General features: G+C 58.5%; 1 protein-coding gene across 1 annotated transcript; it reads left to right on the top strand.

The window, feature by feature from the left end:
• Positions 1-374: 374 nt before the first annotated feature.
• Positions 375-14635, top strand: KLF15 (Kruppel like factor 15). Its single transcript, XM_042912823.1, has 3 exons — positions 375-539; positions 5106-6206; positions 13867-14635. The coding sequence occupies exons 2-3, from the start codon at positions 5131-5133 to the stop codon at positions 14033-14035; spliced, it is 1245 nt and encodes a 414-aa protein (XP_042768757.1). The 5' UTR covers positions 375-539; positions 5106-5130; the 3' UTR covers positions 14036-14635.
• Positions 14636-16489: the final 1854 nt, after the last annotated feature.

The raw sequence follows: 16489 nt of genomic DNA on the forward strand, positions 1-16489 counted from the left end.
CCCTCCTGGACTCCATTTCTCGCGGGGCCCGCGGCCTGTCTCCCGTCCTCACCTGGGGACCGACCTGCAGAAGCGACGCCTGCGGACTGCGCGAGGCCACGGCCGGGATGGGGGGAGGGGAAGTGGCCGGAGAGCCCGCGCTGCGCGCAGCCGACAACTCCCGAAGCCAGAGCAAGGGGCTGGGGGCGGGGCCAGGGCCGGGGCCGGGGGCGGGGCCGAGGCGGGGCCGGGGCCGGGGCGGGGCGCGTGACGCGCGGCACGGGCCAATGGGGCGCGCGGCCGGGGCCGAGCCTCCTGCGAGCCTTCGCGGCGCCCGCGGCGTCACGTGAGCCGCGGGGAGTGAGCGCAGAGCGAGCCGCGGCGGGCGAGTGCTCCGCCGCAGCGACCCGCGGGCCAGCGGGCTAGCGAGCCAGCGCAGGACCCGCGGCTGGGCCCGCGGCCGCCGCCGGACCGGGAGCCAGGCCGCCGCCCCCAGCCCAGCCCCCGGGGCCTCAGGACCGCCGGGGCCTGGCCGCCAGCCGGGCGTGCTCCAAGTTCAGGTGGGAGAGGCTCTAGGAGGCCGGAGGGGAGCCCAGTGGGCTGATCGGGACGCGAGTGGGGCGGTGGGACGCCGGCTGGGCTCTGGTGGTGCGGCCGGGTGCCCGCGCCGCTGTCCGGAGCTCCGCGCCAGTGTCGGAGGAAACGCCGGAGAAGCCGAGCGAGCCCCTGCTCGGGGCCCGGGGTCGGACAAGCCCGCGCGAGAGTGACCCCCCCACCCCCCGTGCCCATCGGCACTTTCCCCGCGCGTGTCCGGGCCGCTGCCTCGGCGCCTGGCCCCGCGGGTCCTGCGCGCCTTGCGAGCTGGCCCTCCCATATGGCGGGCACCGGCGGGGCCTGGCGACCGGAACGGGCCGGCGAATGCGCCGGCCAGTCGGGGGCCGAGGAAGGGGGGACGAGGGGGCTGTGGTGGAGGGGTTACTGTCGGTCACCGCAGCCGTGGCCTCTGGGAGAGGGGCACCGGCCGAGGGCATGGTGCCCGGCCGGCAACGCTCCCGGGCTCTACCGAGGGGTCTTCCTTTCCCACGCTCCTCCCACACGCGGGCGGGCACCCACGCCAGCTCCACGCGCGAGTATGTCGCGGACACCCTCCGGCACAGCCACACCGCTGCCGCGCACCACGCCCCGCACACGCACAGTCACACGACATGAACTCACACCCCTTCGCGCACACCCGCACTGCTCACACACCTCTTACTTCTACTCCCCACGCAAAGTCCCTGCTGCTTTCCACTGAACATTAGCAGAACGATGGCCAAGGGGTGGCAGGGGCAGAGGAGAGGCCACCCCCACCCACCGTGGCCGTGCTGTTCCCTCTTACCTCCACACTGTGGTATTCCCTAAGGAGCCCCCCTCCCAGGGCACCGGGGGGCTGTTTTCTCGCCCAATCCCTGGGAAGGTGACAAAAATCCCCCAATGCTTTAGTCCCTCAAATCACCTTTCCCCCAAGGACCGGGTGGCTCGTGGGAGCCCCCGCCGTCCTACAGGTGGGAGAACGCCTGGGTTCTGCGACTTTGGGGCCTGCGGGTGGCGCAGGGACCAGAGACTCTTATTTTGAAGGGCGGCCCCCACCCGCCACCCCCGTGATTTGCACGCTGACCCAATGGCAAGCCCTTGGCCGGCGCTGGGCTTGTTATCAATTACATGTTGTTCCTGCAGCGGCTGTGTCCCCGGGAGGATAAACAGCAGGCCGGGCCGGGCCTGGGGGGAGGGGGCGGAGTCCGGCTGTAGGCCGGGGACGGTGCCCGGAACAGCGTGTCCCCTCCCCCTGCACGCAGCCTGTGCTTCTGGCTATGCCATGTGCTGCTGTGTTTTAGCTTCCTAGCCGGCTCCCTCCAGCCCCGGCGGGCCCTTTTTCTATCTCCAGTGCCCCCGGGTGTCCCAGAACCCCTTCTCTGCTTTCAGTGCCTCAGTGTGCAACCCTGGCTGACCAGCCCTGCATGAAAACCCTGCTGCCTGACCCTGGCCATTCCATACCTGGGAGAATCCCCACACCCCCACCCCCTGCCCAACTTCCCCAAGCACCTCTCACACAACCAGCGCGTTCTACCAGGTCCTGTTTTGGAGGCCGGGGTGGTGGCAGACTGGATAGCCAGAATAGCTTCTATTTTGGTGGGGAGGTAAACAGAAAAGTACACAAACCCATAACCAAGATGATTTCCCCCCTGGTACCAACTACTGGAAGAATAGTGTGGGATGAGTTAACAGATGGTGGTCAGGGGAGAGCCCTGCAGGCAGTGACTTCTGAGCTGAGCTCTAAATAAGGCACTCCCACTTGGAGTGTTGGGAGAAGAGGGCCCCACAGAGACAGCACAGTCAAGGTGGAGTGGAGCAGGTGAGGTGAGATGTGGGAGAGATGGGCAAGGCCCAGGTGCTGGGAGAAGATGGGGTCACATTTCCTAGGGAAGTTATTGGATGTTTTCTCCTACCCTACCCTACCGTACTTACTCCTCCTCCCTCCACACTATTTCTTTTTATACCATTTCATCTGTGAATATCTAATTATCAACTATAATACCATCATCGCACTTAAAAATATGAACACTAACTCCTTACTATCATGTAATATTCGGTTGGTGATCACATTTCAGGGGAGAGTTTTAAGTGGGCAAGAATATGGCCTGATCTGCCTCTTAACCACTAGTTAAGGCCTGTTCCTAGGTTCTAAGAAGGCTGGAGTCCCTCTGATTCCTTAGGATTACATCGGAGGGGCACAAAGACCACGTGTTCACCCATTTGGAGGTTAATCCTAATGGCTGGTACTGACCAACGCCTGAGTGCATGCCAGCCAGTGTAGTAAGTGTTCACCTGGTGTTAGCTCATTGAACTCTTTGAGTAACCTGGGAGCTAGGCACTACTGGCAGCATCCCTAGCCAACAGACTGGACACAGAGAAGTTGTGCCACCTGCCCGAGGTTGCCCAGCTAAGTTGCAGAGGCCAGAGCAGAGCCCCCTGCTCAGAGGGTGGGCCAAAGTGGTGGTGGGGAGGCCCAGGGCCCAGTGTGAGCTCTGCACAGCCTTGTTGCCCTTCACGTTATCTGGTACTCTTATTCCTTCCTGGCACCTGATTGGGTGAATAGCATGTATTTTAAAACTTCCAGTTTTAAATCCTCAGATGAGTATTAACAATTAAAGAGCCAAATATCCTCCTGGCAAAACTGCCCTGGGGTATGGACTCGCCAAAGGCATCCACCCTGCCTTAGCTTCCTGGAGCTGCATGAAGCTTCCTGGATTAGTGGGGAACTGAGGTCACTGGGGCCCGGAATAGATGGGGAAACTGAGATTCGGGGAGTGAGGACTTGTCCAAGGTCGCAGCTGATGATGATCCTGGCCCTGACAGGTTTCTGTCCATGGCCAGACCTGTCGGCCGTAGAGTATGCTGTGTGCTAAGTCCGGCAGTGGCCCTCGAGACAGAGCATAGGAGTGGGTGCAGAGTGGGGATAGGCAGCAGAGAATCTCTGGTTTTAGACGTGGAACATTCCCTGTTCCCCAACCTCACTGGTCATTGGGCGGGGACAAAGGTCCACAGAGGTGGCTCCATCATAGCCATACACTGTTGACTCTCCTTGGACACCGGACCTAGCATGGCCTTCAGAGGACACAGATGTCCCCTCTCTTCTCTGTTGATGTTCCCTGAGTCCCTCCTGGGCACTAGCTGCCATGCCAGAAGCTGGGAACACAGTGGGGACCCAGCAGAGCGGCCTGCCTTCCTGGAGTTCACGGTCTAGTGGGAAGACGGGAGTTAGCTGGGCCTTCCTGAGGTGGTGAGTGATCCATGGGGTACAGGCCAAGGGCATCCTCTTTCTCATCCCACTAGGTGGTCGTGTAGTCACATGGGGTAATAGCCGTGCAAGTACTCTGGGACCTGGGTCCACTTTTGCCCTTGTGAGTTATCACCGTGGGTCAGGGCCCTGTCCACCCCATGGTAAAGCCTCAGTAAACTGTCTGGGTACAGTCGAGAGCCTTTTTGTTCTGTCCCTGCCTCTCCCACTTCACAGAGGAGGCAGCTGAGGCTGGAGGGGTCCGAGAACAAGAGGGTGGATGAGGTCTCCCCCTTCAGATGGGGAAACAGAGCTGGTGAGAGCAGGTGCATATGGGTCTTTAATTTTTTTGCAGGGGAGGCACAAATTCGACTTGTCTGATTAAAATATAGACTGCCAAGTTGAGGTTCAATCTCAGATAAAATATTTTTTTTTAATTTTTTTTCTGTTTATTTATTTTTGAGAGAGACAGAGAACAAGCAGGGGAGGGGCAGAGAGAGAGAGAGAGAGAGAGAGAGAGAGAGAGAGAATCTGAAGTGGGCTCCAGGCTCCAAGCTCCAAGCTGACAGCACAGAGCCTGACGCAGGGCTCGAACTCACAAACTGCGAGATCATGACCTGAGCCGAATCGGACGCTCAACCCACTGAGCCACCCAGGCGCCCCTAAAATAATTTAATATGAGCATATCCCTTTTAATATTTGGGACATACTTATGTTAAACGTTGCTTGTTTTTTAAAACCTGAAATTCAAATCTAACTGGGTGGCCTGCAGTTTTATTTGTTTAATCTGGCAACCTTACCCAAGCCCCAACCAACACAAGGGTCAGGGGGCAAATGGCCATCCTCCTGCCCCCTTCCAGTGAGTCAAGAATGAAGCTGAGGTCAGGTGTCCTCAGAAGTGCAGCCACTCCAGTCAGCTGGACAAGGTTCCCCAACGTTGGCCATTTCAGGGTACAGACATCCTCCTTGCATACTTTCTCGCTCACACGTGCACACACTCAATCATTCACAGATACACACGTGTTCTTTCCCAGAACTGTTCTGGAAAACCTGTTTGAAACCAAAAGTACCCCGGATTGTGCAATGGGCTTGGAGAGCGCTCTTTTGCAAACAGGTGGTGCAATTTCGGAAAACACTCTTGCAGACAGAGTTCTCCCACGGGATGGGATGGAGACAGGATCCAGGCATTTGGCAATGGGAGACTGTGGGCAGGCAGCGGAGGTGGGGGGGGGGGGTGGTGCACAGGCCCACGAGGTGGCAGGTGAGCATGCCATCCTTCTGACCAGGCCTCCTTTGTTCTTCTCTGCAGCCGCCACCGGCACGGCCAGGCCAGCATGGTGGACCACTTGCTTCCAGTGGACGAGACCTTCTCGTCACCGAAATGCCCAGTTGGTTATCTGGGTGACAGGCTGGTCGGTGGGCGGGCGTACCACATGCTGCCCTCGCCCCTCTCCGAGGATGACAGTGACGCCTCCAGCCTCTGTTCCTGTGCCAGCCCGGACTCACAAGCAGTCTGCTCCTGCTATAGCGGTGGCCCGGGTGCTGAGGGCCAGGATAGCATCTTGGACTTCCTGCTGTCCCAGGCCACACTGGGCAGTGGTGGTGGCGGTGGCATCGGGGCCAGCAGTGGCCCCATGGCCTGGGGGTCCTGGCGGCGGGCACCAGCACCTGTGAAGGGGGAGCATTTCTGCTTCCCCGAGTTTCCTGTGGGTGACCCTGATGACGTCCCAAGGCCCTTCCAGCCCACCCTGGAGGAGATTGAAGAGTTTCTGGAGGAGAACATGGAGCTGGGGGTCAAGGAGGCCCCAGAGGGCAGCAGCAAGGACTTGGAGGCCTGTGGCCAGCTCTCAGCCGGGCCACACAGGAACCACCTCCATCCTGGGTCCAGTGGGAGAGAGCGTGGCACTCCCCCTCTGGGCAGTGCCAGTGTGGGGGGCAGCCAGAGTCCGGGTGGGGGGCCCACATCTGACAGCCCCATCCCCGTGCTGCTGCAGATCCAGCCTGTGCAGGTGAAGCAGGAGTCGGGCAATGAGCCTGCCTCCCCTGGGCAGGCCCCGGAAAGTGTCAAGGTAGCCCAGCTTCTGGTCAACATCCAGGGTCAGACCTTTGCACTGGTGCCCCAGGTGGTGCCCTCCTCCAATGTGAACCTGCCCTCCAAGTTCGTGCGTATCGCCCCTGTGCCCATCGCCGCCAAGCCCATTGGGTCGGGACCCCTGGGGCCTGGCCCCGCCAGCCTACTCATGGGCCAGAAGTTCCCCAAGAATCCAGCGGCAGAACTCATCAAAATGCACAAATGTACTTTCCCCGGCTGCAGCAAGATGTACACCAAGAGCAGCCACCTCAAGGCGCACCTGCGCCGGCACACAGGCGAGAAGCCCTTTGCCTGCACCTGGCCGGGCTGCGGCTGGAGGTCAGTATGACAGGTGACAGGCCAGGCCATGAGCACAGCCAGCTTGTCTCTGCTCCCCTGGGGGTGTGGTCAAGGCCCAGTTCACCATTACATAAGGCTGATTAGGAAGGGGAGATGGGGCGGGCAGGCAGCGGGGCCAGAGCTGGCGTGGCTGCCCACAGGCTTCCTTGTCCCTGCTTCCCTACTGATCACTGAAGCCTGAAGCCACCTGGTCTCCAGGTTCATAATGACCCGGTCCGGCTTGCTGCGGGTGAGGGGCTGGGCCATGGCAAAAGGGCTCTCTTAGTAGTAACAATGGCAGCTAAGAATGATGGAGTGAGGGCTGTATGTCAGATGGGGTTGTGGCCCTGTGTGCGCTGTTCCCTCAGTGCCTCACAGAACCCCTAAGGGCAAGTGCTACCCTTACAGCTGAGAAAACAGGCTCAGACCAGCTAGGTAACTTGCCCAAGGCCACACCACTTGGTAAATGGGGTTTAGGCCCAGAGGGTCGTATCAGAGGCGTCACATCCTGAAAAAACGCTGCTTTTCCGACCGGAGGGACCAGCTTCACTTGTGGACGTCCTCAGACACCTGGACAGGGCCTGGCCCTTGCTTCCCTGCGGGTACCTGAAGGTGTATCTGGGAAGCTGTGAAGGAGGACCAGGCTGGGGGTGCTGCAGCAAAGGTGGATGAGTCCTCCCGGACTCTTCTCTGTGTGGTGCAACACGAGAAGCCAGCTCTCAAAGGGCCGGAGTCTTGCTCCAGGGCTGCTCAGCCAGCAGACGGCAGAGCTGGATGGGATCCCCCCGGGTCACTCTCACCTGGGCCCCCAGGGGTCCCCAGATCACCCTTCAGGTGGACTGGGTACACCTTTCCCTGAAAAGCAGTCAGCCGGGAGCTCACACCCTCAGGGGCACCACAGCTGGGCTGTCTCCAGTTTTTAGGACACCTACCCTGCAGGAATCTGGCCTATCTGGCCGGGGGTGGGTGCAGTGTGCATTACTAGCACATTCCCGGTCTTTACTGCCAGGGCTGCTGTGGCCGCCGCTTTGTGAGCATGCGTGAGAGAGCGAACGGGCATGCCCCTCTGTGTGCAGACCTCACAAGTGGGCGTGTAGCTGCGTGTGCACCTACGTGTACTTGCTTTCTTCGTGTGTGTCTGGGTGTGCTGCAGGACTACGCATGTCATGTACCTTGCGCGTGCGTGTGCATCTGTGTGGGTGTGGCCTACAGGGAGCAGTTGGCAGCTTCTTGGTCAGACTCATCCGGCAGCTCGGGAGGGTTGGCCCCAGTTGGGAGGTGCTGGCCACAGAGTCCTGGCCAGCTGAGGCCCTGACTGCAATATGTGATGTGACCCTGCAGCCGCTTTCCGTGGAGTGCTGAGCTGGCCAAGAAAGAGACTTTTCCCAAATAGTGTCTTGGGTTATGGAGGCCCTTCTTGATGAAGGGTCTCATGCAGCCACTGCTCCAGAGGCACCCACCGGACAGGCCCACGGGGCTTCTGCCAGAGGCCCATAGGGTGTCGGTGCTGGTGTCACATCCCTCTCTGAGCCTCTGCCGTAGTCTGTTGAGTGGGCCCCCAGGTGACAGATGTACCTGCAGGGCCACTTTGAGACCTGGTACACTGGTGGGTATGCGGTGTTGGTGGTCAGAGCTTGGGGGTGTGGGGAAGCCGAGGCACTGGGGCCATAGAGGCAGGTGCTCAACTGTAGAAGGGAGGGCCATTGACCTTGGGTGGGGGGTAGCTGGCGGCAATGGTGGGAGCCTCAGCCTATGTCAGCTTCTGACTTGCTATGTGCTCTCGGGGAGCTCCCCCGTGGCCAAGCCTCAGTTCCCCATCTGTGAAGTGGGGGGCCTGCTCTCTCCCTCTCCCTCTCAGGGCCGGGGGCACAGGGGTGCTCAGCACCACCCCTTTCTCATTGGTGGCACTGTTACTCATACAAGGGCAGAGTCTGAGAAGAGTATCGTTTCGGAGGTGGCCCAGACTCACAGGGACTCCTCTTAGATGCATTTTCTCTTGGCGGGGGGGCAGGCAGGGCTGTGGAGGGGTCGGGCATCTGGCTGGACAGAGCACTGGTCCGACTCCTGATGGGCTCACCTTCCTGGGCACTGTCCCCTGGCCACTGCTAACTCTTGGCGAGTGGCCCTTCCTGTCGGGATGAGGCTGGGCAGGGCTACAGGGAGAAAGGTGTGGTCCTTGGTGAAGGCTACCCACTTGTCTCATTCCCCCAGGAGGGGACGTGCTTTCTGGGCTGTCTCAGAGAACAGACAGAATCCTCAGCCCAGAGCGCATCTTAGGGAGGCAGATCTCACCCCCAACACCGCAGCCTCAGGAGATAGTGAGTTTTCCATGGTAGGAGGTGTGCAAACAAGAGTGGGATTTGTGGAGGGGATTCAGCCTTGCCACTGTCTGGGTCCTGGCACTGTTCTTGCCCAGGACCCACTTGGCAGGGGAAGGCACGGCATGTGCCTGGCATAGTGAGTTCCTGTGGAACTGACCCTGGGGCCATCCTTGCCTCCAGCCACTCCTAGGCCTTCAAAGGCCTCCCCTGCTTCTCCCAGGGTTCCCCTGGAATGGGATCTGGCCTTTGTGGGATTACATGTGATGGAGGCACAGGCAGCTGAGGGTACCTGTGTTTTGGGAGAGCTATTTCTCTGAGGATGCAAGAGTCCCTCATTGGCCTTCGGGAGTCCAGAACCCTTGGGATGTACACGAGATGTGTGTGTCCCTTCTATGCGGAGGGAGCCCTTGCAGTAGTTGGGCAGGCAGGCCGACCGGCGCTGGGACAGCTTGATCTGGACAGGACAGCAGAAGTAGTGATGATGATGGCAATTAGGTGCCACATTTTCTGGCCACCGACTGTATTCTGGGCACCACCCTAAGGTGCTCAGAGTGGGAATCCCTTCCACAAATCCCCATTACTTGGTTGTATACTTCCTGCCATGAGGAGCCCATTACTTTATGAGGCTACTCTCGCCTCTTCATGTACTTGGTACTCTTAGATTCCTATCCACACTTCGCATTCTGGCCTGATCTGCTGGCCAGCCTCCCTGGCACAGTGCAGGCTCACACTTGGGCCCCCACCCTCTTTGCCCCCTCTGTGTGCCCCCTGTTTCCAACACTTCCCTCCTGATGGCAATGGTAGTCGATCTTGCGATGGTCCCTGCTTTCTTCTGCACGTGTCACAGAAATGAGCTTGTTGAGCCCTCAGGACAGCCCCATAACATGGGCGCACCAGTCTGCATTTCCCAGAGGGCCCACAGGGGTGGAGCTAGTGAGCGTGGCTCTGGGTGTGCCCTCAAGCAAGTGCCTCAGCCCCGCCCTGTCCCTCCAGCAGTCTGGTGGGCATGCCTTTCGCACCTGGACAGCTATGCAGCTGGCCTTTCCCTCATCCTCTCTCCCTGCGCACCTGGTACCATGATGGCTGGGCGTCGTCTCTCCCCGACGAAGCCATCAGCTCTTTCAGATGTGAAGCTTCTGGGCTAGGAGCAAAGAGCTAACAGTAACAACAGCAATAACAGAGCTCTCGTGCACGCGCTGAACATTCCAAAGTAACTCACTGAATGCACCAGATAAGTCCACAAGGTAGGCACCAGTATGCTGCCCCCATTTAGAGAGAAGGAATTTGAGGCACAGAAGAGTTAAGTAATTTCTCCTTGGTCACACAGCTAATGAGTGGCAATGTCCGGAGTCCAACCCAGACTGTTTGCCCCTTGACCTCCTACACCCAGACTCAGGACCTCTCTCCAGCCCCCTGCGCACCCTCCAGTGAGGGATGGCCAGCCCCAGTGCTGGGAGGGAGGACCTCCACCTGCAGCTGGTCTTCAGGCAGCACCCCTGCACACTTGCCTGCCTCCTCGTATGGGGAGTTTACCACTCCCAAGGCCACGTATCTTCCTGGTGGCCCTGGCCCTGTGTCCTGTGCCCCTTTGTGAAATGATGGTGGCTCCCCCACTCCCCCATCCCTGCAACAGCCAGGTCATCATTTTGCCAGGTCACCAACCCCCCACTTCCTTCAGCTTTTGATCCTGAACCCAGTATTCTCTGTCCCCTTCCTTCTCGTGACGTGGTGCTGGCATCCTTGACGGGGCCGAAACCAGACTTTGCCTGTTCCAGTCTGTCTGGGAAGTGGCTGTTTGCCCGCCTTCCTAGAAGTTCCCTTGCTACGCTCTCAGACACAGGCCCCTTTTGTTCATGGCAGCAGAACATCCTGTTCCGGAATGGCCAAGCCATTCTATCCAGTAAGAATCCCCTCCTTCCACAGCTAATATGAATATTAATAACTTCTAGCAGCCCTGTGTGGCAGGTACTGTGGTCATCCCTGGGGGAGACAGGGGGCCCAGAAAAGGGAGCCTGTGGGCCTGAGGCCCCAGAGCCAGGATAGGATTCAGACCTGGTGGTACACTGCTGGCCTGCTTGGTTCCCATGTCTCTGCTGCCCTTATTCAACAAGGCATTCTCTCACCCCTTCCCCCAAGTGGTGTTGGACAGGTTGTACACTGTACAAATCTGGGGGGGCACCATGCCCATTGCAGGCCTTGAGACCTGTCTACAATAATGGCTTTCTGGCTGATGGAAGGAGCACTTTGCACAAAGGTGCTGTGTGTGCCAGCGGTGGGGCTGATGTTACCGGCTGCTTCCCTCTCTAGTACCTCAGCAGCACAAATCATGGTGTTGACCCATATTTCCTGGATGTCACCAAGGAGCAGGTTCTGCGCTGAGCAGCTTGCAGGTAATCAGAGCCCACGGTCACTGAATCATTGCCACGTGCTGAGCACTGTTGTAAACCCTCAAGTACCTTCCCCAATCCGCACAGTCCCCCGAGGCAGATCTGTCCTTTCCACGTCTCCAAGTGGGGAAACTGAGCCTCACAGAACTTGGTGACTTGCCCGGGTCACCTGGTCATAGGTGGCAGAGCTCACAGCCTACAGAGCCTGCATCTTAGCCACCTGGCCCCCCTCCCACTATGTGGTCCCCGGGCTCCTCCAGTGGCTGCTGTCTGGGAGAATGTGAGGGTGTGAGGTAGGGATCCTCTGAGGGCTCAGTTCCCAGGGATGGACCTCTCAGGTCACAGGGCCCTAAGGCAGCAGGGAGGAGGCTGGCAGGTAGGGACAGCTTGTTCTCAGGCCTGGCTCTCATGATGTGCCCAGGATGAGAGGGCCACTGTGGCCATTGTGTCAACTCCTTCGGCCTCTGAGACGAGTCCCAGCAGGTGGGCCAGAATCCCAAAGTCTTCATTGGATGAGTGAGGAAATCTTGCCCAGGACCACACCGGGGCTCCTGGTGGGGTAGGGACCTGAAAGGATCCTGCCGTTCTGCTGGCTCTGACCCTGGCAAGCCCCTTATCCTTTTGAGCCCTTGCTGTGGTGTTGTCAACCCTATGGGACTGATCCTGGCTCCCTGGCCAGAAAGGTGCAAGGTATTCCCAGTGCCTCGTGCCCAGGATGGCTCAGATATTGCTGGTGGCGTTGTTTCTGTGGCTTCCTGCTTACCCCTGCCCTGGGCAGGCCCACCTGTATAGAAGCTGTATGTTCAGCTCCTGCTGGGGCAGGTGGCCCTGGCCTGAGAGCACGGTCCAGGGTGCGTTGTGCAGCTTCCTCACTGGCTCAGGGCTCCAGTGATATACCGCCCAGCCAGGCAATGTGGAGGAGGCCAGGCACAGCAGGGAGCTGGATCAGGATCTTCGCTCCGGCCTTGGCTGCTCTGTCATGCTGGGGATGCTGGATCAGGCCCTCATCACGCTGAGCCTTGGTTTCCTCATCTGGCAAATGGGCCAGTCAGTCTTCCACAGCTCCAAAGATAGGATGAGAGCATTGCTCTGTAGCAGCCTCAGTTGACGCTCTGGGATATGAAGTGGAGTGCCAGCCACCTGTCTTCTGTGCTTCTGGGCCCGGCTCCCTATCTGGTGTTCAGGCCTTCCTACTGCCCACCTCGAGCCTTCCTCAGGGAATGTTCTGCTGTGTCCTGATTCTTGGCAGGCTGTGGGATTAAAGCTTCCACCAATAGGGTCAGGCCACAGGTAGGCTACCGGTCCCAACACATTGGCTGGTCTGGGGACAGCTGTTCCACCTAACCTACCTCTTGCTGTGTGGCCCCAGGTTTGGGAAGGGACTGTTGGTCCCGGTACCTGTGTGTGTGTACATGTGTGTGCTCACGTAGGTACACGTATGCCCATGCACATGATGTGCATACGTGTACATGTGTGCGTGTGCACACCCTGTGCACCCGTGTAGAGTGGACGCATGTGTGTGCAGTGCACCCATGCTTATGTAGCACATGGGTAGCTTGTGTGTATGGGTGTGTCTGTGTGCATTGCATGGTGTGCACGCATGTGCGTGTTTGTGCATGCCATGGAATTTGAGAGTGCCCTGTAACAGTCCTTCGTCCTCCTGTGGGTGCTTGCTGTGTCCACGCTCTCACGTGAATGCACTTGCTGGCATCTGCCATGCACCAGGCCCTGGGCTGCTTGTGGGATGGACCACAGGGAATGAGACACACATCTTTCCTCATGGAGCTGATGGTCTAGTGGTACAGGCTGACATTCATTAAGAAGTTGGAAGCGAATTTAAAGTTACAATAGTGGCAGGGCCAGGAAATTGAGGTGCATATAGTGCTGTGGGAGCCTAGAATGGGATGCAGTCCCGGAGGGCTTTCTTGAGGAAGTGACATTTGAGCTAAATTCTAACAGATGGGGGGAGGCAGCAAGGAGAGGGGAGAGAAAAGCATTCCAGGACTGGAAAAAGTATGTGCAAATGTCCTGTGGCAAGAAGGACCAAGGATAGGTCCGTGTAGATGGAGCAAGAGGAAGACAGTATGTGGCAGGGAAGGGGGACGAGTGGGATCTCGTTGTCAGGATGAGGGTCACGGGATGGAGAGAGCTTCAAATCCCTGAAGTCAGTGACAACATTCTGAGCCCTGTGGTCCAGCTCAGATCCTTACCTCTTGCATTAGCAGCTGCTCATTCTCAGTGGTCTCTGGGCTATGGGAGCACTCACTCCCAGGCAGGCTGAGGCCAAGAGAGGGAAGTGGCAGGGGAACCATTTAAACTCTCAGAAGTACCTTGCAGTGGCATGGTTTTGTTTGGTGACGTTTTAGGGGGCCCAGCCTTCAGGAAAGCGGTGTCTGGGACTGGAGTGGGGACTCAAGTCTGAAGACCCCCACATCCGCTGTAATGGAGGCAGGAGGAGCCGGGAGATCCCTGCAGGGCCGGGGAGACACCTCTCCCAGGCTTCAGCTTCGGCTCCGGACAGGCCTCCGCACGCACACGCCCATAGAAGCCCCAAGTTCTGGCCTAAGGGGGCAAGGGAACGCGAGGTGTATCAGGGCCAGGATGACCCCACTGCACACTGCCTGGCGGGAGGGGGCTGTGGGCAGTAATCCCGGACTCTGGTGGGCTTGATCGCCTATCGGAGTATTTACCAGCTGCTCGCAGGCCCAGATGCCTGAGAGCGGACCGCCGTGCAGCACTGGGCCTTTTACTGGCTGTTCTGGAGGGGGGATGGGCGATGGGGCTTGGGACAGTGACTTTTCAGCAGTGGATTCAGAAGTTCTCGGGAGCCGGAGCAGCGCCGGGGCCGCGCCTGCCGGTCCCGTGCGTAGAGCCCTGCACCTGCCGGCCGCGCTCTGGGTGGGCGTCCGGCGGGGCGGGTCTCGCTGACCGCTGCCCGTGCGTGTCCCGCAGGTTCTCCCGCTCGGACGAGCTGTCGCGGCACCGGCGCTCGCACTCGGGCGTGAAGCCCTACCAGTGTCCCGTGTGCGAGAAGAAGTTCGCGCGGAGCGACCACCTCTCCAAGCACATCAAGGTGCACCGCTTTCCCCGGAGCAGCCGCTCGGTGCGCGCGGTGAACTGAGCGCCCGCCGGCCCCGCCCCCTCACCCGCCCAGTTCTTTTGTAGCAATAATTTATTTGCCTCTTCAGAGGCACGTGACGATGTTGCAAACCCACCTTCTGGAGCCCGGGAGGTGCAGGAAGAGAGGGGCTTGCCTGGGAGGCGGGAACCGGAGCCGCCCGGCCCGCTGCCTTTCCCGGGAAGACCTAGAGCCACGCCTGGGTCCCTGGGGTCTGAGCCCCTACCACCCGCGCAGGGGGCCCTGCCTTCCCGCCTTTGTGCCTTCGTGCCTTCCAGCGGGCCGGCCTGTGCTGCAGCGGCGCGGGGAGCCTGGACCTTCTCCCACTGGGCTCCCTGCCTGGGCCAAGGCCGGCACTTTTTGCTCAGAAGAAGAAATGTGCCGTTTTGAAATGTCAGTTCCCAGAGGGAGCTGTGCTGGGAAGAAGGAAGTAGGCCAGAAGTCCAGGGCTGCACTGTGGTGTGAGGGTGGCTTGGTCCCAGACCTCTGGCTCAGCCTGACTGCCGGAGGAGGGTACGGGAAGGGCCGTCAGGGGTTTAGAACCTGGCCTCTGGGCAGATAATGGAATTAGGGTGAAAAGCCCCCTCTTTGGGTGGGGGGGGGGGGGGGTCTGGCAGTGCATGTGCTTGAGTTAAACAGTGCGGGGCAGACAGGTGCAGTCTAGGTACCCAGCATGGCTCATCCCCTCGTCCTGTTTCCAGACAAATCCAGACACCAGCCTCCAGGATCACCTTGGGGAAAAGAGGGGAGCAGGCTGCATTGCGTGTAGACGAACTAGATAGAGCCTCCGAATCCTGATTTAGAAATGCATTCCTTATTTTGTCTAGAAATTAATATCAAATGAACTAGCTTGTTTTGACAGGTTTATTTCACATCCTATGAATGTATGTAAATAAGCTGTACATAGGTACATCTACATAAAATATCTTTTAATAACATATCAACATTTGTGTACATTTGAAATTAAAAAAATCTATAAAGCTGGTGTACATATGTTACAATTATGTATATTTTCTTTGGTCCTTCATAAAAATATATTTACTTTGCCAATAAAAAGAAAAAAGAACTCGATAACTTTATGGCATTCCAGTGCTGTTTTCCTGTTTCTCCAGAAAGTGGGTGTGATTCTGAGGGCAGAGGCTCTGTGTCTGTGTTTGCAGCATTTAGGGAGCCTTGTTTTGTATCCAGAGGGACACGAAGATCCCTTAGGGGTTCAGCCCCTGGCCCATCAGTGCAGGCTTCCCAAGGCAAGCCCTCCTCCATGCTGGCTGCTGGGTTTTTGCAAATTGTGGACTCCCGGAGGGCTCTCCCTCCCCTCCCCACAAACCCAAATCCAGCTCCCATCCCAGCATCACCTATGGGAAGCCACCATGGGCTAGGCCAGGCCTGCAGTGATCACTATGACGACTATTGGAGACCCTCACACAGTGCTTCCTGTGCAGTCAGTCCTTCAAGCATCTGCTGTGCAGAGGAGAGTCCCCTTCGGAGATGGCATAGTTATTCTCACCGGCTCGGGGCATAGTGAACGAGTGGACTGGTGGAGGGGAGACTTAGAGAGGCCGGTATATGCCAGGAGGCCGCCTCCTGCACCCATCCCAGCTGCTCTGAGCTCTGGGGAGACAAGTCCTCCTGAATTCCCCCAGATTCCTGGCATCTCCACCGTGTGCTTGCACAGTTGAGGTCTGAGTGCATCCACATGTCCTGGTGGGTTGGAAGCAGGGGACAGTGGGAGCCTGAGAAGAAGGAGAGGCCGTGAGCTAGCAAGGGGCTCAGTGGGGTGGCTGAGGTTGGGCAGAGAAGGTGGGCTTGGTGGCTGTAGTAACGAGGCAGCCCCAGCTCTCCCGTCCACGTGAGGTGACAGACAAGGACCTTCTAAGGGTGACCCTTAGAAGTCCGATGCAAGTTGGGCAAGTAGTTTTTAGGGACCTCCTCGGAGATGGAGGCAGGTGGTGATGCATCCATGGATTTGTAGCAGAGCGATGTCTAAGTGAGACGTGTGTGCACGTGTGCGTGAGGTCACGGGCCTTTGAGCCACTGTTCCTGCTGATGGGAGTCATCTGCCACCATCATCTTTCCTGCCTGGCAGGAGCTGGCAGGTGTGAAGCTGTCACGTGTGCCCAGCACACAGCATGAGTGATCGGGGAGTGGACGCTTCCATCCTGACCAGCTCTGGCCCTGGGGAAAGGACTTTGCCTTGTGACCTCTATCCTTTGACTTACCCTCTGTGGTCAAACATGCTGTGGGGAAGTGAGGCATTGATTTCCAGTGCATTAACGTAGCCTTTCTTTATTCATAAACAAGCAGTGCAGCCCAAATAAAAGGAACAGTGGAGGTCAGGACAGTCATACTGGAGGAGGAATAAGTCTGTGAGCCCATGTCCCCATGATGCCAGGCACCAGGACTCTGCTTACCTCCGTGTATGTCCCCCAAAGTCCACTGCTCTGAGCCTGCAGTGCC

This window comes from Panthera leo, chromosome A2 (assembly GCF_018350215.1).
Source record: "Panthera leo isolate Ple1 chromosome A2, P.leo_Ple1_pat1.1, whole genome shotgun sequence".
Classification (NCBI taxonomy): domain Eukaryota; kingdom Metazoa; phylum Chordata; class Mammalia; order Carnivora; family Felidae; genus Panthera; species Panthera leo.